This window comes from Sminthopsis crassicaudata, chromosome 4 (assembly GCF_048593235.1).
Source record: "Sminthopsis crassicaudata isolate SCR6 chromosome 4, ASM4859323v1, whole genome shotgun sequence".
Lineage (NCBI taxonomy): Eukaryota > Metazoa > Chordata > Mammalia > Dasyuromorphia > Dasyuridae > Sminthopsis > Sminthopsis crassicaudata.
Window position 1 is genome coordinate 400,651,022 of NC_133620.1, and position 21,580 is coordinate 400,672,601.

Below are 21,580 nucleotides of genomic sequence, written 5' to 3' on the forward strand. Positions count from 1 at the left end.
AAAATCCATTGTGGTAGATGAGCTAAAGTTATTTTCATGGTAGTTTGTTTATATATTCTTATTGTGAATATTGTAAAGAGAAATAATCAAGTACCCTACAAAACTATGTTCCTTTCTGCCTTTGGGTACCTACTGAAACCAGCTTTGTCAGTTCCTATGTTGGCCACCATGAAGAGAGCTCATAAGAATATTTCTATTCTGCCCCATCTTCCTCCTATCTTTTCATATCATTTATACCAAAAACATCATGTGGTTGTGCTTTAGTTCTTCCACTTGGGTGTCAACTTCATTTGTTGGACAAAAATCACAGGTTAATAGTAATAGGCAAATTAATGTTTGTAGAGGCTTAGATCTGTGATCCTTATCACTTTCTGCCCTTTTCCCCACCCATTCTGATACAAGAGGTATAGAAATAGAGGGAATTGTATAAGAATCATTTCTATTTCGTGGGTCACCACAACCCATCTCATTACTCCCTTCTAAAAATCATCACTGAGCAGCCCAACTTTTTCAAAAAGTTGATTTTTTTCCACATTTTGCTAGATTAATCCTGTCCTCATATAGAAAACATAGTCATGTTACACAGTCTATATTCAAAGTTTTTCCAACACAGTAGGACCCAGCAGAACTTATGACCTACTAGCATATCCACTTTTAAGAGCATAGGGTCACTTGCATACAAGAGTTATTGGAATGGGAGAATAAGGAAACAGTCTTGTTTCTCAAAGACCTTAAGCCCCACATGGAGGATTATAAAAGAAATATAAAAGAAAGTTCATCTTTAAAGGTAGATAGAAAACTCTAGAAGTAGTAAAGGTACAGAGTTGAGGTGGATGGAAAGACCATTTTAGAAGTCTTTAAATTATATAAGTAAATTAGTGCCAGGGAACCACAAGGCATGGAGGCAGCTGGGAAGATAGTAAGACCTTGAAGATCTTAGGTGCCAGGAGCAGCAGAATAGGTAGTAAGGCCTGAGGGACCCTTCATCTCATCACAAGAAAGGGAGTATTTTTAAATTTTTTTTAAATTATAGCTTTTTATTTACCAGATATATGCATGTGTAATTTTTCAGCATTGACCCTTGCAAAACCTTTTGTTCCAATTTTTTCCCCTCCTTTCCCCTACCCCCTTCCCCAGATGGCAGGTGGACTAATACATGTTAAATATGTTAAAATATATGTTAAATACAATATATGTATACACATCCATGCAGTTATTTTGTTGCACAAGAAGAATTGGACTTTGAAATAATGTACAATTAGCCTGTGAAGGAAATAAAAAATGCAAGTGGACAAAACCAGAGGGATTGGAAATGCTATGTAGTGGTTCACACTCATTAAGGGAGTAATTGTTAAAAAATGTTAACCCTTCAGAACTTTGAGGACCTGTTATTTTTGTCTCAACTGGGTATTCTATCTATCAATGTGGATTGTGCTATAAGAGTTAAGAGGAAAAATATTACTGTAAATTGATGCATTCAGAATACCAAAATAGATGGCATATTTATTAAGATGGTAAAAAGGACAATCAAGAATATTTAACTTCTAGCTCAGCCCTTTGCAAAGTACATTAGAGATATGATCTCATTGATCTTTACCACAACCTCATAAGGTAGATGTTATTATCATCTCTATTTTACAGATAGAAAAACTGAAGTTGAAAGATTAAATCACTTACTCAGATCCACCCTGCTAATAGATGTCAAGAGGCAACATTTGAATTCAAGTCTACCTGACTCCAGTCCCAGTACTCTGGATGCAGGATTTACTTAATTCTAATGTTGAGGCTCATCTTTGCTCTTTCCTCTTTTTCTTTAGAGAATGGAGACAGAGGCACTGGTGGCTACAAGAAATTGACTATCATCCCAAACCCCAGATCCATTAAGTGTCAAATGATTTCTCAACACCCAATCCTTCTGGAGGCTCAGGGGATAGATCTAAGCATGTCTGACATTGTCTATGGCTATGTGGCTTGGTGGTTTCCCAGTATGCTTGCTTCCCTCATTATCTTTTTTTTCCCTTTGAGGCTGAGGTTAAGTGACTTGCCCAGGGTCACACAACTAGGAAGTGTTAAGTGTCTGAGATCAGATTTGAACTGGGGTCCTCCTGAATTCAAAGCTGATGCTCTATCCACTGCACCACCTAGCTGCCCCCTCTTCCCTCATTATCTTTATGAATTGCTGTGATCAAAAAAATTCATTATTCCATGACAGGCTTACTGGAGCAAATACAGTTTTAAAATTTTAAATTTAATTTAAAAGTAATTTAAATGTAATTGGGAAACATTTATCAAGATAAATAAAATTATAATACAAACTAGATAATATTTATTTATGGTCTTCTAAGTCATGAGGAACTGAATCTGTTTCTGATTTTTGACTCCACTGGTGGCGTCACAGTATAGTGAAATCTGATGGAGAAACACTAGATTGGGAAACCAGAGGACTTGAGTCCAAATATCCAGTCAGTCATCTCTCTAGATTTCAGTTTCCTCGATTAAATAAAAAAGAGATTCTGAACTATATAATTTCTTGGGATTCTTCTAGCTCCAGAACTGTGATCCTAAGGCAGGTGTGCTTAACTTTTTGTTTGCTTTAATCATCTGGGGAAACCCATGGAACTATTCTCAGAATAGTAATGCTTTGTTAGCAACATTCACAATTGAAGTGAATACTAAAAGTTCAGTTAAAGGTTAGTGAAAATAAAGACATATAACCCATGTCCTAAGGATAAACTTCTGTCTTTGCCATAGACTAAACTATGAGTACAAATTTTTGTCTATATCCTCATCACTGCTTTACCTGATCATATATACATATATACACACAGAGGTAAGTACACATGGTATATTAGTAGGTATTGGAAATATTATTTACATTTTACAGATGTAAAAACTGAGGCTGAGAGGTCAAGTCACTTGGCCACAATCACACACAATTAAGCATCAGATTCAAATCCAGTTCTTCTTTATTCAAGATCTAACATTGACTGTGTGGTGAGTAAGCTGCTTTGAGAACTTTGAGATATCCTAAAAATGTGAGTTATTATTAAGTCATACTTCCTCTAATAGAAACCATGACTCTAAAGCTATTGAGAGGCATTCATGAGTCAGGTAACAGCTGAATCAAATAAAATGTGTCAGGCGACACAGAAGAGGAAGGTATGGTAGATTTTGCTGTTGTTCAGTTGTTTTCAGTCATGTCCAACTCTACATGATCTTATCGGCGGTTTTTTTGGCAAAGATTCTGGAGTGGTCTGCCATTTCCTTCTCACTCATTTTACAGAAAAGGAAACTGAAACAGAGTTAAGTGACTTGTCCAGGGTCACACAACTAGAAGTGTCTAAGGCTGGATTTGAACTCAAGAAGATGGCATCTTATCTACACCTAAGTGCCCCTAGATACACACACGTATATATTTAAATATACCTAGATGGAGCATCGGATAGAACACTGGGCCTGGAGTCATAATATACTTGAGTTCAAATCCAACCCTAGATATTTAGCAGTGTGATCCATGATTGTTTGATCTTTTTTTGCCTTATAAAGTGGAGATAATATTAGTATCTACCTCATAGAGTTATATTAAATATAATTAATTTTTAAATAATTAAAATATAATTAAAAATTAAAATTAAAATCTTTGCTTATGTATGCACATATATACAAACATACATATACATCTGTAGATTATAGTTTAAAGATGCTTTTTTAAAAAGTTTGTTAGTAGCAAAGTGATATAATTTTGCCCAAGCATTCCCTTTATTATCAGTGCCAATATTATGAGAAGTATGGGGCATTTGAGAGTGCAAATATAGAAGAAATAGTCTTATAAACTTTGACCTAGAACTAGAGAGGACCTTAAGGTCATTTAGTTGAGCCCCTCCTCACTTTACCAATGAAGAGACTGACTCCTAGGGAAACATATGACTTGTCTAAAGTCCTACAAATTATTAAGTAGTCAAATTAGGATTCAAACTCAAGTCTTCTCACTTCAAACTGGTGTTCTTTCTTTTATAAAACAATGGATAGTGTGGAAGGTGATTGAACTGGACCCAGGATGTCTGGGTTAAGGAGACTAAGATCAGTGTATCATTAATCAGTCCTTATGTAGGGGAGTGCAATGGTGATGGTGATGGTGATGGTGATGGTGATGGTGATGGTGATGGTGATGGTGATGGTGATGGTGATGGTGATGGTGAACTGAGGGTATACCTCAAATGAGGCTGTTTAAGAGAGGGAAGGCAGCAGAGTCTGGTTAGTGGGACTCCCTGATGGTGCATAGGGGTATTTGAAGCTATTTCCATGGAAATTAGATTTTGTTAATTTGATCATGCAGAAATAAGCCATCCATCTGAGTGATGAGTCGGAATAAATTAAGATAGCTGATTGAGTAAACCCCAGTAGCTATGACATTGGAAACATAATAGAACACCAACAAAGCCAACTAAACTTTCTTAGTAATTAATTACATTTAAATTACCTAGTTTAAATGCAAATAGTATCTTAACAATTTTCACATAGTCCCTCTCAGTCCCCATATGTATTCTCTGATCATTATTTTTCTTTTATATAGTCTTAGTCTCTGCCAATATGTCATGTCCTCTCACTAACCCATCAGTTCCCTCTTACCATCCTACTCCCACACATAGTCTGATTAATGATACACTCACCTCATTCTTACTAATTCAGATGTCCTAGTAGAAGTCCCAACTCAATCACTTTCCACATCATTCGGTGCTCTCCATTGTTCTGTAGTGGAAAGAGCATTGAGTTTGGAGTCAGAGGATTTGGGCTTGAATCTTAATTTGATTACTTACTTCCTGTAGGATTTAGGATAAGTCATAAATCTCTGTAAGTCTCAGTTTCCTTATTTGTATCTCTGGGGCTATGGCAAACCAACGTACCCTAGATGTAGAGGAGTGAGCCTTATTCATTTTTCAGTCATGGCCAACCTGAATTTTACTAAGTTTACTCACCTTTCTCTAGAGAAAAGATTGGGAAGGATGGCTAGGATCAAATTTAATAGTAGTGCTAGGGAGGCAAAAGAAGTTTGCTTTTTGTAGCTAAAGAAGGGTTTAAAAAGGGACTCTCTTTTTTTAGTGGTGGTAGTGACTCAGATTCAAAATCAATCACTCTGAGGAAAAAGAAAAGAAAAAAATAACAAAAAATTCATTCCTCCCCATCCCTCCCAATCTCAATTCCTAGGATTTAAAAAGGAAGCTATTCCTTTGGCTCCTTGATTTCAGATGCAAAGCTGAAACTTGTTGCCTTCCAAACAAAAATGAAAAATGTTTTATAAGATTTGCACATCAAAACAGATGGCCTCCAGGTCTACCAAAGGCATCTGATATAACCACTTCTGAGTGAAGGGTACATGGAAGGGAAGGGCTTGCACTGCTAGATCTTTATGGCAAAAAATAGATTGAAGATTACTGATTTGGAATCCAAAGGCCCACAAGAAAATGGGGATTACTAAAGAGGAGACTGGTGAAACCCACAGAAAAGATAATCTCAAACTGGCAGCAATTAGAATGGTATTTTAAACTAAATACAAATGTGGGCACAAAAATAAGGCTTATTGGTCACATCTATAGTTTTTGCATGATTCTATATAATGGGGGAAAAGACTACACCTGATTACTTAAGATTTAAACCAATGTTATAGATTCTCTTTCTGACAACGTTAGATTGACTGATATTCTAGGATGGTGTACTGGAATGAATCTGGATCAGCAATTTGGAAGCCTTATTTGAATCCTAACTGAAGCACTTACTTGGTTGTGTGTGCCACTGTGACCAATTCAATTCATCTTATCTTAATAGAGAAAAGAAAAATAATTACCTACTTTATGTCATGTAGTTGGTATAAAAGAAGACGGATTTTGAACCTTAAAGTGCTATAAAAATGTGTTAATCTAATTGGTAGAAAAATACCATCCTGCTGTCTGAAACAGTCAATGTAAATTAAGATGACTGGATCATAGTAGATGTGATATTTAAAACATAATAGAAAGCCAGTGCAACCAATTATACTTTCTTAGTAATTATTTATATTTACTTAAATTACCTAGTTTAAATTCAGATAGTGTCCTAATTTCACACACTCCCTTTAAAACCTTCCACGTGTATTCTTTGTTCATTGTTAACATTCATTTTTCTTTTATATGGTCAATCTCTTGAGAGGCATCCACATTCACAAATGTGGACTCATCCCAGACTCCACTTCTACTCATGCAACAAATCTAATCTGTTGCCAGATTTGTCATTTCATTTTCTACAATATTTGTCATACCTGTCCCCTTCTTTCCCTTCACACAATTATCACCCAAGTTCAGGACTTCGTCACTCTACTTGGATGGCTTCCATACTCTCCTTACTGGTATCCCTCTCCCTCTCTCCCCTGTCCCTCTGTCTCTCTCTGTCTCTCTCTGTCCCTCTCACACATATCACATCTTATGTATTTAAATCACTAGACATAAATTTTTTCTCCCTTTCTTACCCCACTGGAAAAAAAAAAAGAAAAAAAAATTTCTTGTAACAAATATACATAGTTAATATAGGCAAATTCCATCATTGGTCAATTTTTTTTAAATTTTAAATTTTGGAATAAAACAAGTATTTTCATAACATAGCGTGATAAAAAGATGATTGTACGTGAAACTTCAAATCTGTTATGTTCAACTTGCTCTTCTTTTCAAATACACAACAAAATTATCACGTAATTTTCTTTTTTTCTTTCCTTCCCCACAACAGAGATGACTATCATTAGATACAAATATATAAAATTATTCTATACATACTTCTATTTATCAGTGCTTTCTGGATGCAGATAGTGCCTTTCTTCATATGTCCTATACAGCTAATTTGGGTATTTATAATAGACAAAATAACTTATTTGCTCAAAGTCATTCTTAAAACAATTTGCTCTTACCATATACCACATTCTCTTGGCTCACTTTGCTCTCCATTATTTTGTGCAAGTCTTTTCATGTTTTACAAAATCATTGAGCTCATCATTTATTATAGCATAGTAGCATTCCATTAGAAATGTCTTTTTATATTTCCCAAAACCATTCATTCCATTAGGAGGTGGATAGTTTGTTTCATCTTTGATATTCTGGAGTCATGGTTATATTGATCAGAGTTTTTATAGATTTCAAAATTGTTGGGTAACTGAATATTGTCCTTCTGGTTCTGTTAATTTCTGTGAATTTCATCAGCTTACACAAGTCTTCAAAACTTCTGGATTTTACAATATTGATCTTATTGTATAAATTTTTTCTTCTGATTCTGTTCAAACTAACTTTATCAATTCATACAAGTCTTTCCATGTCTCTTTGAAAATATCTATTTCCTCATTTCTTACAGCATTCATCCTGTACACAGTAGCCAAAGTGATTTTTCTACATTGTAGATCTCACCATGGCATCACCCTTCTCAATGAATTCCAGAGGCTCTCTATTACCTTTTCAAATAGAAACTTTCTTGTTTGACATTTGAAGCTCTTCATGAACTGTCCCCTTTTTATTTCTTTAGTCTTCCATGTTAAACCTTTCCATACATAGCAGTCCAGCTATACTGGTTTACTTGTTCTTCTTCACATATGATTCATCTTTTGCCTTAGTGTCTTAGATCTAGCAGTCCTCCATGCTCTCCCTTCTGATCTCCAGCTCTTAGAACTCCTAACTTCCTTCAAGACAGTTCAGGAAGCTTTTGATCCCACCTTTCCATGCCATCCCTTTAAGGTATTCCTTCAACTTCTCTCATGTATTTTATATATACCTATTCATGTACTTAGAATGTAAACTCTATGAAGAGAGGAGGTCTTTTCACTTTTTCTTTGTATTTATGGCTTTTCATAATGTCTGGTACATAGTAAGTACTTAATATATATTGATTGCATAATTTTAAAAAAAACATTATCTTTTAAAGTTCTTTCCAGATATTTGTGCATTCCTTATACTGACCAATCATAATTGTATTATAGTATTACTTGCATGAATGAGTGTCCCATAATTTATATAACCATTCCCCTTCTGTTGATCTTTTAGATTGCTTCCAATTTTTATGATTCATATGTTGCTCCTATTAAATCTTTGAACAGTTTTCTCCTTTCTGTATTTATATCACTTTCAGAGTACATTCTCATCAATGGAATTATTGGGTCAAGGAAATGAACACACATACACATGTGTATGTATATGTATATCTAAACACATAAATATATGCATGTACACACACATATATATAGTCAAAGAATTATATTGGGTGTATTTGCTTTGTTATTGCTATTTGATCATGTCAATTTCATGGCCCCATTTGTGATTTTCTTGCCAAAGATACTGCAGTGGTTTGCTGTATCCTTTTTCAGCTCATTTTACAGATGAGGAAACTGAGGCAAAAGGATTAAGTGACTTGCTCAAAGTCACACAACTAGTCAATGTCCAAAGCCAAATTTGAACTGAGGAAGCTGAATCTCCCCCAATTCAAACCTGGCACTCTATCCACTGAGCCATCTTGCTCCCTATACCTGATGTCTATCTCTCTATATAGTCAAAAGATTAAACTGATTATTTTGTGTGGGTTTTTTTTTTTTTTTTACTGTGTAGTGAGTATACTATTCTCTAAAAAGATTCCATAAGTTTGAAAATCCACTAGCAACGAATGAGTATATCTATTTTTTCTGCAATCCTTCCAGCCCTGAGTTTCATTGTTTTTTATTATTCTTTCCCAGTTTTATGGGTATGTTTTATATACATCTCATGTGACTGTCTCATGACCACATTGCTATTAAACATCAAAACTAAGTTTTTCTGACCTTATTTCATATATATTATACATATGGTAGGCTGTAGAAGGTCTACTCCCCACCCCTTACCTATTGTAAGTCAGATATCATACTAATGGATCTATTGAGTCTAGAGAAAACATTGCAGATATATATTCTTATCTCCACTTTCCACTAACTAGCTAGTTGACCCCAGGCAAATTAATCCTTCTCTGGTAGCAATTTCTTCATTCATGCTATGGGTATAATAATAACTAATATAGCTATTTCACAGAGTAGGTGTAGGATAAAAGAAGATCATGGATATAGAAACACTTTGAGGAAAAAAAAAGTATTATGCAATATGATGATTGTGATAATTTAAGGTTATCTAGGCTTTTTAAATTATAGCAGGTATAGTCATTTACCCTTTCCCTATAGACACATCTACTCAGACAAGTGATCCAGATTCTAGATAGTCTGTGAAGAACATCTGTTCAAAACTCGGCTTCTGAGTCCTCACTAGGCAAAATCATTTTGTAGAATAGTGAAGAAAGTAGCTTTAGAACATTTCTCTCTTAGACTTGGGATAAATACACCCATAAATACATGTATCATAAGTTGAAAGACTAGACTCATTTAGTACAAAAGGTTATACAGATAGCATATACATGTATCCAAGGGACAGATGAAGAAGAAAGTTTGTACCTTCAACAATGCAGTCACTACTCTTTCAGGTAAGGTCATCAAGTGCTGTCAATCAGCCTAGTATAGATATGGTTGCTGCTAAGCATGGGAGTGTGACATGAAGTCTGACAGGTTCCTTTGCTATTTTCCTGTTGTTGTGACTGGCTGTTGCCAGGTGAGAATGTGGTAGGCACTTAGGTTTGGGAATTTATCTCTGTTTTCCCTTTCTGACTTCCTTTGGAATCCTTAGCTGAAGAGTCTTCCCAAAAGACAAACAATGGACTCTACCTCTATTTTGGCTTAGAGCATAGAGATTTAAGCTTTATTTCTAAAAGGGAAATAAGTCCTTCACACATCTAATATCAGACCAGGGAATAACCTCTTAGTTTGTTTTTCTCACTATTTATTTGGTTGTAAAGTTTTTTTAAGAGTGCCTCTAGTGGGCATACAGAAAATAGCATTCATAGGTAATAAGAACTTTGAACCTTCTTCCTGCTTACTAGGGCGGGGTCTGACTCATGATTCTATCTGATTTAGGGTTAGAAGGTCTTTGTAACTTCCACTTAATTTGATTTGAATATCATCAGAATCATTTCAAAGGAGCTACTTTTTCAACCTGTATCAAAGATCATATAGATATGAACTCTCCCCACCTTGAATCCGTTTTCTCTATCCCAAGGCTTTCTTTAGGACTCCCATAAAGGGAGCTCCGTGGATATAGTGTCCTCAACAACAAATCTTTATTCCAAATTCTTGATTTTATTATGTTTATATGGCCACAAACAAGTTTTAAGTCACCCTACATTACCAATGGGGGATAAAAGTGCAAATTCCCCTTATGTAGGCAGATCCTAATGTTTTCTTTTCTTTTTTTTCTTTCTTTTTTTTTTTTTTTTCTTTCTGAGGCTGGGGTTAAGTGACTTGCCCAGGGTCACACAGCTAGGAAGTGTTGAGTGTCTGAGATCAGATTTGAATTTAGGTCCTCCTGAATTCAGGGCTGGTGCTCCATCCACTGCGCCACCTAGCTGCCCCCAGATCCTAACGTAATCAGTGGATGTAAAAATTCAAAATAGCAAATGTTAAGTAAATAATATACACTATGTGTACTGCCAGTTTAAGAAGAGAATGGCTCCTACATCCGCTGTTTAGGGATTTATTGGAGGTGATAGATGATAAATTAGATAGATAAACTTAATATGTACATACACACACACACACACACACACACACACACACACACACACACACATTTGTTTTTCTCAATGAAGTATTCTCCATCATCAAAGCTACAACCAAACAAAGGTGAATTAACTAGACCATAGTCACTATATCAGGATATTAGATACTACATACTATCCTTTCAAATTTCAAATTTAGATACACTGTTATTCTTTCAGTCATACAGATTCTCAACCTCAAGATCATTCCCAACTTTGTTTTTTTTTTTCCCCCCTCTGATCAGTTGTCAAATCTCGTCATTTCTCTCTCCACTATTTTCATCTATCCTCTTCTCTTTACTCCTATGGTCACAACCCTGAAAAGGCTTTTAGGTTCTCAAAATGTCTCATCTGGGCTAACATAATAGCTTCCTAATAGATCTTCCTGCTTCACGTCTGTGTTCCCTCTAATTTATCAACAAAGTTGCCAAAGTGATTTTCCCAAAATATGAGTCTGGCAACATCATTTCACTTCTATTATGACTATTAAGCTATGGTTGCCTTTTGCTTTCTGAATCAAGTACAGACTCTCTGACATTTGCAGCCACAAACAACCTGACTCTAACCTTCTTTTCAAAACTTATTATTGATTATTCCCTTCTTAATGTTCCTTGATCTCCTATTTCTATGTCTGTGTACTAGCTGAACTTTGTATTTTGAACTGGCTGAATATCCCTAGAATATTTCCATGAAATGTATTGTTCCTTAATTATATATAGAATAAGAGAATTTATTTATTAAGCCAAAGCTATGTTGAGATTGTTAGAGAAGATTCACTCTGAACTTAAAAAAACTAATAATAGAAATCAAAGGACAAAATGCAGAACCTTCATCAACCCAGCCTGAAGTTGAAAGCCCACAGAAGCCCACTATTATGCTATCTATTATTATTAATATTATTAGCAATATTTGGCTTTAGCATATTAGTACCTGTGATATTATTATTTATTTTTCCTTTTGCTAAGTTAATAACTATGTTTATTTTTTTAGCTTTACACATATTTTATAATATATCATTAAGAAAGAATTGTTTAGCCACTAATCATATCATATTGAGGGTAAGTAGTATGGAGTCTATAAGTGTCTTATAAACAATATAGGAAATAAAATGTCAATATAAGTAAATAGGATATGTAGTTTTAGTTTGTAATTCAAAATAAAACCTGAAAAAATTATGTACTGTTAACATCTTAAACCCTGAATGACTATGTTTAAAATCTAATAGTGCCATTATTGTGAATAACTAGTTTGGGGTAAATAGAAGCATTTCTGTGAGGACTTGAAAGCCAAATCATTGAGGAGAGTATATTCTTCCCCAACAGGGAACTTTAAGTAGCTTAGGACTTTGAAAGAATTTTGAATGTAATCTCATGGTAGTAATCAGTCCTGGGAATTTAAACCAATCAACATGAGAACAGAATGAAGTAAATGAGTCAGCCCAGAGAAAGAAAAACTGTTCAAATGCCTTGTGAGAGCTTTACCTTTTATTCAATGAATGAATACTTGTTGATTGATTGATGGTTGGGTTTAAAATTGTATATACTCTCAGAACCTGTGGATGAAATCAAAAAAATCTAATTTTAGCAAGAATCTGACTGGACCATAACCTAGATTTTCTTATTTCCAGATAAGTATTACTAAGTACTTATCCCAGATAAGTACTGATAAAACCTTCTAGGTCCTGTGGTGATTTGATTAATATGCAAACATCCTGGAAGCCCAGACAGGAACAGCCAGACTCTTTTATCTTACCTATCTTAATTGTAGTATTTAATAACCAGGTACTCTGTTGAGGAGTACTAGCTCTAAGAACAGACAGCTAACTAGGTGGTAAAGTAGATAGAGTGTCAGACCTGGAATCATAAAGACTCCTCTGCCTCAATTCAAATCTGGCCGCAGACACTTGCTAGCTGTGTGACCCTGGGCAGGTCACCTAACCCTGATTGCTCCAGTTTCCCCAGCTGTAAAATGAGCTGGAGAAGGAAACAGCAAAACACTCACAGTATCTTTGCCAAGAATATCCTAAAAGGGTCAAGAGTCAGACGTGACTGAAAAAATAATTAAAACAACAGCCCTAGAAAGGGTCTAGTATATAAAGAACTCTACTTTACCAGAGAAGTATACCTGATAGCAGTGTACTAGGACAAGGAATCTCAATGGATTATCTGGTGGTTAAGAGAGTGCTTCAATTTGCTGAAGGGAAACTGTTCAGTTTAAATGATTAAGGCTGATTGTTAGTCCTAATCTAAAATCTCACAGATTCTGGGTCATTGGGTTCATCTACCTTTAGAAGTAAAGAAGTGGTTTCAGTCCAGAGTTGTGTATCAGTTTGGGATGGGAACCCTCCTGGTGAGGGACATAGAAGAATCACACTCTGCAAGGGAGGGCAAAGAGCTTTATAAGAGATGTCAAACCAGCAAGAACTTGAGGTGAGTGGTATAGAATTTACATGTTGTCATCAATTGTAAAGTGCTGATGTAGATTTTCCTGCATCTTTTCTGTGGTAGACCCCAGGAAAGGAACATCACCTGGGGCTTTTGTTTCTGTGGTCAGGGCTAGAGTTATGAGTTACTGGAATTATTTGATGTTTTAGAAGGCTGCAGAGTGCCTTCCTAGGGAAAGAGGGGAATAAAATTGGATATAGTTGGTAGTATTGTGCAAAGAGCTCTTACAATTAAGAAATGAATTCAAATTCTGTGATTAAAATTTCTAGTCTTCTGGAAAGATTTATATGAACTGATGCTGAGCAAAATAAGTAGAACCAGGAATACAGTGTGCATACTAATAACAAGATTATGCAATGTTCAACTAGAAAAGACTTGATTCATCTCAGCAGTTTAGTGACCCAAGACAATCCAAATAAACTTTGGATAAAAAACTATCTGCATTGAGAGAAAGAGAGAACTATGGAGAATGAAAGCAAATTAACACACACTGTTTCTTTTTTTCTCCCTTTTCTTTTGCTTTTTTTTTCCTCTTGTGGTATTTCCCATTTGTTCTGATTTTTCTCTCCTAACATGATTCATAACATGTGTATTTTAAAAAATTGATATCATTGATGTAATCAGAAAAAAAAATAATAAAAAAGCTTAAAAAAAAAAGAAAGAAATTTACTAGCCTTACTTGGTATGATACTAGCCAAGTCGTGTTACTTTTCTCAGCCTTAATTTCTTCCCTGTAAAATGGAGATAGTAGCTATAGCACTTACTTCACAGGGCTATTGTGATCATCAAGTGAACTTTGCAAACTTTTAAAACACTATTTACATGTAATATTGATATTATTTTTATGATTGTGGTCACAATCCCCACATTTTTAGTGTATCCTAGGTTCGTCTGTCTCCTATTCAGGTATAACAGTGTGAGGCTATTTGAAATTTCTGGCGTGGATTTGGGGAAAAGGGTCAGGATTTCTGATTTTTATTCCATGGCACTAGGAGGTAAGAATAGAGTTGGGAACATTCTAGCTCCTTCCCCAACTCCAACAACGTAGTCCTATAGGCAAATGACTCAATGTCTTCAGGTCTAATCTGGCTGACCCAAAGGAAATGTTGCAGTTGAAAAGTAGCCACAATAAAAAAATGGAATCATGAGTTTTCTGAGAGATATGTTGGCCAGTTTTGACCTCTTGGCTTCAGATTTTGCACAAGACTGTTCCAGGCTGGGAAGGTTACTTTGCTCAGTTAAATGGGATTGTTACGTAAACAAGCCAGGCATTGGTTTGGTGCATACAAAGTCAAAATTTCCATCTGAATTTTAGTTAATAGGAATGTTAAGGCCTCTTGAGCCTCAGGATTTATGAAACTCCAGGTTTTTGCAGCTGTGTTTTCCCTATGTCTACCAAATGCTGTAGTTAAAGTCTTAAGGAATTATGCAAAACACAGTTGTGCAGCCAGAGTTTAATCAGTTTAGAATCTTCCATCCAACAACACTTCTGTTTTTCCCCTTTCTTCCTTATTTCTGGTGGGCACGAGGAGAAGGATTGGAAAATGACAGAGATGGGGAGAGACAGAAGACAGGAAGGGGTAATCTTAGACCTTGCTAGAACTAAGTTCAGAAGTTATGCCTTTTCTTAAAATAAACTTAAGAAATTAAATGCAAAATAAATTGCTAATGTGGCATTTGCCATTTGCACACTTATTTATAGAGAGACATGCACTCAAAAGTGTACATTTGTGTACACATAACAATTACACTGCATGTACAAGACAGGTCACAACCTTCTCACAGCCCTCAGAAATACTACACCCTATAGACACTGTGCATTTCCTGATGTGTATTTAAAAAAAAAAAAAATACAACTGCAATGTCAAGCCTGAAATGTACCCTGCATATGAATATTTCTGTACCCGCCCTCATGCTTTTTACGTAGCATTTTAGTTTAGTATAAATTACCAGAAAGGGCTCGGGATCTACTTTGTTCCAAAAGCTCAAACAAGTCCTGCTGTTCTAAAACTTAAAATATTTTCAGAAAGACTCAAACCTCTATCAGTGGTGGAAAAATGGATCGTATGTCTTTAACCCGCAGAGGTTGTAAGGGTTGGTTTTTCTTTTTCTTTTTTTTTTTTTTTTTTTTTTTTTTGGTTAGCTAACAATGGAAACTTTTTTTTAAGTGTTTCCCTCCCGATCTTGCCAAGCAATAGAAAAAAAAAAAAAAAAAGAAAGAAAAGAAAAGAAACTTGTTCCGCTGAGTTCAACCCCAGACAGGCTCACAACTTCCTTCCTGCTTTCCTCCCCCTTGGTCCCCCCGCCTTACTCCCTCCTCCCTCCCCAACCTTTTTTTTTTTTTTTTTTTTTTTTAATCGTACATTGAACAAACACATCCAAGTGACTGCCAAGCTGAGACTGACAAGGGGTTATCTCTACTTCGGAGAAAGGGGCGCGGGGCTGTGCAGGAGGAGCAGCCTCCCCTAGTTCCTGCTGGCTTTGCGCAGCATTCGGGAGACTCTTTCTCTGTGTCCCCCTCGTCCTCCCCCCCCCCCTTTTTTTGGTGTGTCTCTTAGATCTTGATCTGGATGAGGAAACGGTTTTTGGGAGCATTTTCTCTTTAAAAAACCATCTCTGCCCGATGGGGTTTAGCGCCTTAGAGATGATGTAGTCTGAAGAGGACCAAGCGGACTGAGAAATATCCCAGGTAAGGACTGGAAGCTTTTAAAGGTCTGTTTTCTGGTCTCTTCCTTCCCTGCAAAACCCCAACTGCCGGCTCAGTGGGTTTGGGTGTTTCAGGTTGGGGAGGGGGGAAGGAGACTGAGGAAAATCAGCTTTGGAGGGTAGAATATTTGCAAGGGAAGAGGGTGGCGGGGAGCCCCAGTAGAGAGAGACTCAAGTTTCAGTGTGTTCTTCGGCTTGCCTTCCGGGCTGATCAGTCCGTGCTTCTCTTTCTCTCTGGCTGCGCCGAGAGAGAGCCCTAGGATTTCCCCCTTGCCTGGGCTGGCGCCAGAAAGCGGGGACACCCCGATAGCTCCGGGGAGAGGCGGTGCAGGATTTGCAAATCAGGTTACCGGGGACGCAGGCTGGGAACTGGAACCGGCACCTCCACTTCCACCTAATCCAGTTAGCTCTTAGCTCTCTGGTTTCATGCAGTAACTGGCAGGGGAGATGTGCTGGGGCTAGGCTCCAGGTGGGCTTGGAACATTTCGCAGAGACCCCTGTTGCAGCCCGGAGGAAGGTGCCACGGCTGTCAAAACCCAGACTCCGCCTTGGCTTTATTGCCTCGGAGAATGGGGAGTTTCATTAAAGTGGGACGCCCGCGCGCTGGTACATCACAGAGACAGCCTCCTCCCCCTGGGTGCACGGGGACGGAGATCCACACGTACTAACGTACACACGTGCACACCCTCCGCGGGAGTGGGAGGCTAAACCGTGGAGTCTAGCGAGGTGGTAGTCAGAGAGGCAGTGTCCCAGGCCCCCGAGTCCAAGCACACTCACACAATGTACGCGTTCAATCTAAGGAAGCAAGCTCATTACTAAGAGATACAAGTGGAAACACTAGGAGCGTGTGTGTGTGTGTGTGTGTGTGTGTGTGTGTGTGTGTTTACTTTGGATCTCAATGCTGAAGGAGATGGGACAACTCTTTTAGGCCTAATGAGGGTATTATGTGGTAGGATGTGACTGAAGGCCCTGGTACAAGGTAACATTGTAGGCAGGAGGAGATTCCCTGAGAGAGCTTCATTGGAAACTCAAATTGACACCAGAAACCATACCGGGGCCCTTATTTAGAAGCTCAGAGCACAAAGGGAAATTCATGGGTTAGATGTCCAATCCAGAATGCTGGGTGGGGTTGGGGGTTGGATCTGGAAGGAGAGAGTTTGAAAATCTAGGGACTTGTGCTGCATGATAGGAGTGAAGTGGAACTAATACCCAAATTGATGTTCCAAGAGGGTAATGCATTCCATACTGTAAAAGCATATGAGCCAGACTATAGCTTTCACAGGGTACTTGCACCATACCACCCCCAGCAGCGAGAGCACCCAGAGCCTGAGGAGTGAAAATATACTCTCAATGACACATACCAAACACAAGCCTAGTAGATGTGGAGAGGGATTCGAATTTGAAAAAGACTTCAGAGATTATCAGAGTTTGGGGAACATACAGAAAAAGGACATTTTCCCTTCCCTCTAGGATTCCCCCTCCACTTTTTTTTTCTGGCCACATAATTTAAGGTAACGGTGGCAAACATCCCAGGCTCCTCACTAGGATAAGCGCAGGACCTCAGCAGGCCATCATGAAGTGGATGTACGATCCTGATGAACTTGCATGCCGCCCCCATCCACCAGCGTGGTTGGCCAGAGCTTCCACGGGGTTCTAGCCTCTGGTTAGAGCGGGGTCCTCCTATCTCCACCGGGCGTTCCCTTTACTCTTGGCTCTGCCCCTCTCCTCGCCGGGGTCCTAACTTTCCTCTCCTCTCTGCTCCACAGCGGATCGGGTTGTTTATGGAGCTTTGGGCTGGGGCCAAGCCCGCTGCCCTGCCCCCATCCTGTTGCCGAGGCAATGGTGCCCCGGCTCCGCGGAGGACAGCAGCCGCCGGGCCTGCGGGGCTGACCCTGGAAGGGAAGGAGGAGGAGGGGACAGCGGCGCTGGAGTCAGAGCTGGAGCAGCAGCAGGGCTCGGAAGCGCGGCGGGACCCAGTACTATGGCTGTGTATTGCTATGCGCTGAACAGCCTGGTGATGATGAATAGTAGCAATAATGTGGAGAGCGGTAGCGGTGGCTGCAGCAGCGGCAGCGGCAAGGCGCCCCCGCCCCCCGGGAGAGCCGGGCTGTCGGTGCCCGTGCTGAGCCCGGGCAGCGGCGGCGTCTTCAGCCCGGGGAGAGGGACCTCCTTCCTCTTCCCTCCCGTCGATCGCTTGTGTCCGGACGAGTCCGGGAGCCGCGGGGGTTGGCGGGGCGGCGGCGGCAGCTGCAGCAGCAGCAGCAGCAGCAGTAGCAGCAGCAGACGGAGGCTGAACAGTAGTAGCAGCAGCGTGGGCAGCCCCAGTTGGGCACCCGGTTTGGGAGGGGAGGGGCAGCAGGTGGTGTCTCCGGGCAGCCTCTCCCCAACCGGGCCGGAGGAGGCCAAGAAGAAGCTGAGGATCTTGGAGTGGGAGCTGCAGAATGTGCAGGTGAACCAGAAAGTGGGAATGTTCGAGGCGCACATCCAGGCGCAGAACTCCGCCAGAGAAGCGTCCCGGAGCCCCCGGCTGGGCAGGGCCCGCTCGCCTTCCCCCTGCCCGTCCCGCAGCAGCAGCCAGCCCCCTGGCAGGGTCCTCACAGAGTACACCTGCATCGAGGAGAGGAGGACCAAGTCCTGGGGAGAGCAATGCTCGGAGACCCCAGTGGAGATGGGGAGCAAGGAGGGCCAGTCCCGAGAAACTAGAGGCTCAGTTTCCTCCCAGGAGACAGAGAGAAGGGAGCTCGCCCTCAGGGCGTCGAGTCGGGCCATTCCAGTGCAACGTGGGGACTGGAGCCTGACACGTGGGGCGCAGGGCTCCCCATCTGGGGTGGAGATGGAGAAGCGGTCCTCCACACACAGAGCCTGTGGCTCACTCGCGACTAAGGAGATCCACAAGGGAAGCCAATCACTCTCTGGAGAACAGGGCTGCGAGACTCCTGGAGCCTCGCGGGGAGCGAAGCTCTCTAGAGAAGCCGGGGCTAAAGGAGCAGAAAGGAGGGGCTCCACGGGCAGGGAGCCCCCCTGTGAGGTTTTCTCTCAGGAGACCGCCGCCTGGATAGAGAGAGGTTTGGCTTCCTTTGGTGTGAGTGCCCAGGAGAATCCAGTGCAAAAAGAGGGGGGAGCCAGGTGCAGCGGGACACCTGAAGAGAAGAGCGGGATCGGCGGTTCAAAGGCTCCTGAGAAGTGGGAGAGAGGAAATCTGCCTGGCCGAGTGCAGGGATCCAGGGCTCCCGCGGAGAGGGAGAGCAGGACCACCCCGACTTTGGATATGCAAAGCTCTGTGGCCAAGAGTTGCACTCGGGCATCCTCAGAGCACAGCGCGGCAGCCCCGGTGCAGTCCCAGAAGAAGGGGTCCCCGGTGGTTTTAGTGCAGAAGCCGGACTCTGAGCCAGGGGAGAAACTAGGGACCAAATCACTTGGAATTTCAGGCAGGGCTGCGCATCTGGGGAAGGTAGAGGTGGAGGTGGAGCCGGAGTTGGGAATTCTTCGCGGCTACAGGCAAGACACTTTGCCTTTCAGGGATTCAGGAGAAAAGGAGGAAGGGTATCCGTGTTCTCCCAAGAACAGTTTTGGTGTTCAGTTCAAAAGCCTGGTGACTTGGCCTGGCCCAATGGAGGAGGCTGGCACAACCTGGACAGACCCTGGGAAAGTGGTCCAGTCAGATGGGACTTCCGAAAGGAAGCAGCAACAGGAACAGCAAGAGAACCGTCAGGATAAAGAGCTGACCCCTGAATCTGAGAGGAAACCTTCTCTTAGGGAGGCTTGCTGTCCCAGCAACATCCCAGCAGTCATTATCACAGATATGGGCGCCCTGGAGGATGGGGGCTTAGAGGAAGTTCAGGAAAGCCCTCGAGGAATCATGCCTTTGAGAAAGCTGTCTTCCTCCTCTGCCTCTTCCACTGGTTTCTCCTCATCCTATGATGATTCAGAGGAGGACATTTCCAGTGATCCAGAGCGCTCTTTGGACCCCAACTCGGCTTTCCTTCATACTCTGGATCAGCAGAAACCTAGAGTGGTAAGTTTTGATGGGAATGATTTTCCACTGGTCTGAATTTCTTGAAATCAAGCTTTTTATGGCTGTCCTTATACCTGAGTTTCCTTTCTTGTTTATCAAACTTAGGAAGTTTTAGGTCAGGTGAAAGTATTCCTGGTGCAAGTATTATTTTCAAGTTTTGTTTTCTGGGTTGAATATACTCTTATGGCTAAAAGATAAAAGAATCAATTGCTTTTTGTCACTTGTATAAATATATGTGGGTATACATATATATATAAAATGTATATTATACATATGATGCACACAACATACATGTCTAGTTGCATGTAAATGTGCTTGTACACACGTTTGTGTTGGTAAATATTATTTTATATACATATATTTGCATTGCATTTACATGCATGATATACACTATACAAACATGTATGTGCTTACAATGTATGTATATAATCAAATATATGTGTGTGTACATACATACATATATATTTGAAATGTCTGTGATTCATGACGTATTTTCTAGGAAAGCATGCTATTCATGAGCTGTCTCTGCAGACAAGCTGGTTCATTCTCAAAGACTCAGTCAGAGTTATTTGGAGGTAAATTTTCCCTGATGAAGCAGAATATCATCTGAATCTGTGATTCATTTAGGTGGAAAGAAACTTAAAAGCATTTGATTCTTTTAGTTTGGCTTCTGCTGATACTCTAGAGAAGCAGATGGCATTGTTACCGAGTCAGGGCTTGTAAAAACCCTGGAACTATATTCTGAACTAGTCCATATTGGGTATATAGCCATTCTTAAGTTTTCCTTTTTATAAATGCAGAACCCATCTTATTAAGTTTGGATGAAACACCTCTCTCTTTTAGCAGGGCAGGAGACTATGGAACAGCCTGAGCTATGAAGGCAAGTGAAAATCATGGTCTGAGTGAAGCAGGTGGCTTGTTTTTGCATTAAGGTTCATTTTTCATTATCTAAAGAGTCTGTCTTAAGCCTCTATGCCTAAAGAAAGAGACAGAGAGAGGCTGCTGTCCAGGAATGGAGAAGGCTTTTAGTCCACTGACGTTCTGTAAGATAATTTTTCACATTCATGTCTTTTGATTCATTTCCCAGACATCTTATGCTGGACATACGTTTTATTTTTTATGGCATGGTTAATCTCAACCCTGCCCTGCTTTCACTCTTGGTAATAGCAAAATGTCTTGCAGAAGACGCAAGAGTGCAAGTTAGTACTTCAGAGAATGTCTGGACTTTCTCTTAGCTCTTGCAAAGAGTGGGAGGAGGTTTATGGCTGGATCTGATAGTTTAGTAAAGGGCTGCTGCCTTTCTTTGGGATGTAGGATGAGAATATAGAATCTTTCAGTGCCTTCTGCTCAGATATTGCAGATCTGTAGTTTTCATCTTGAAAGTCCAATATTATTTAATTAGCACCTTTCAATTGATCCTCTCAGAGCTCTATATTTCTTTCTTCCACCTCATTGAAACACTCTGGATAGATTACTATGGCCTTCTCTGCTCTTTACCTCCTCCTTCCCTTCTACCTGAGATAAAAATCACAGACTAGAACTTTCACAGATCAAGCATTTGTGTTTCTGTTTCCAGTGGGGAGGCAAATATATATGCAAAATTTCACCCTGAATCAGACTGGCATTTTGTGGAAAGGAAAGGGCACTGAACAAGTCGCACCTGCAGCTGGTGATGTTAATGCCAGCATTGCAGGAAGGTTGCTCCACCTGAATGGGAGGAGATGAAGAGCATGGAAAATGCTTC

At 39.9% G+C, this 21,580-nt stretch overlaps 1 protein-coding gene across 2 annotated transcripts; it reads left to right on the forward strand.

Moving 5' to 3' along the window:
- The first annotated feature begins 15,080 nt into the window (after positions 1-15,080).
- ITPKB (inositol-trisphosphate 3-kinase B) lies at positions 15,081-20,108 on the forward strand. 2 transcript variants are annotated; one of them, XM_074262600.1, is made up of 2 exons: positions 15,081-15,209; positions 17,588-20,108. In XM_074262600.1, the coding sequence occupies exons 1-2, from the start codon at positions 15,173-15,175 to the stop codon at positions 19,870-19,872; spliced, it is 2,322 nt and encodes a 773-aa protein (XP_074118701.1). In that variant the 5' UTR covers positions 15,081-15,172; the 3' UTR covers positions 19,873-20,108. The 2 variants fall into 2 exon arrangements, with proteins under 2 accessions (XP_074118701.1, XP_074118702.1); XM_074262601.1 differs by lacking the exon at positions 15,081-15,209 and adding an exon at positions 15,243-15,804.
- The last annotated feature ends 1,472 nt before the right edge of the window (positions 20,109-21,580 follow it).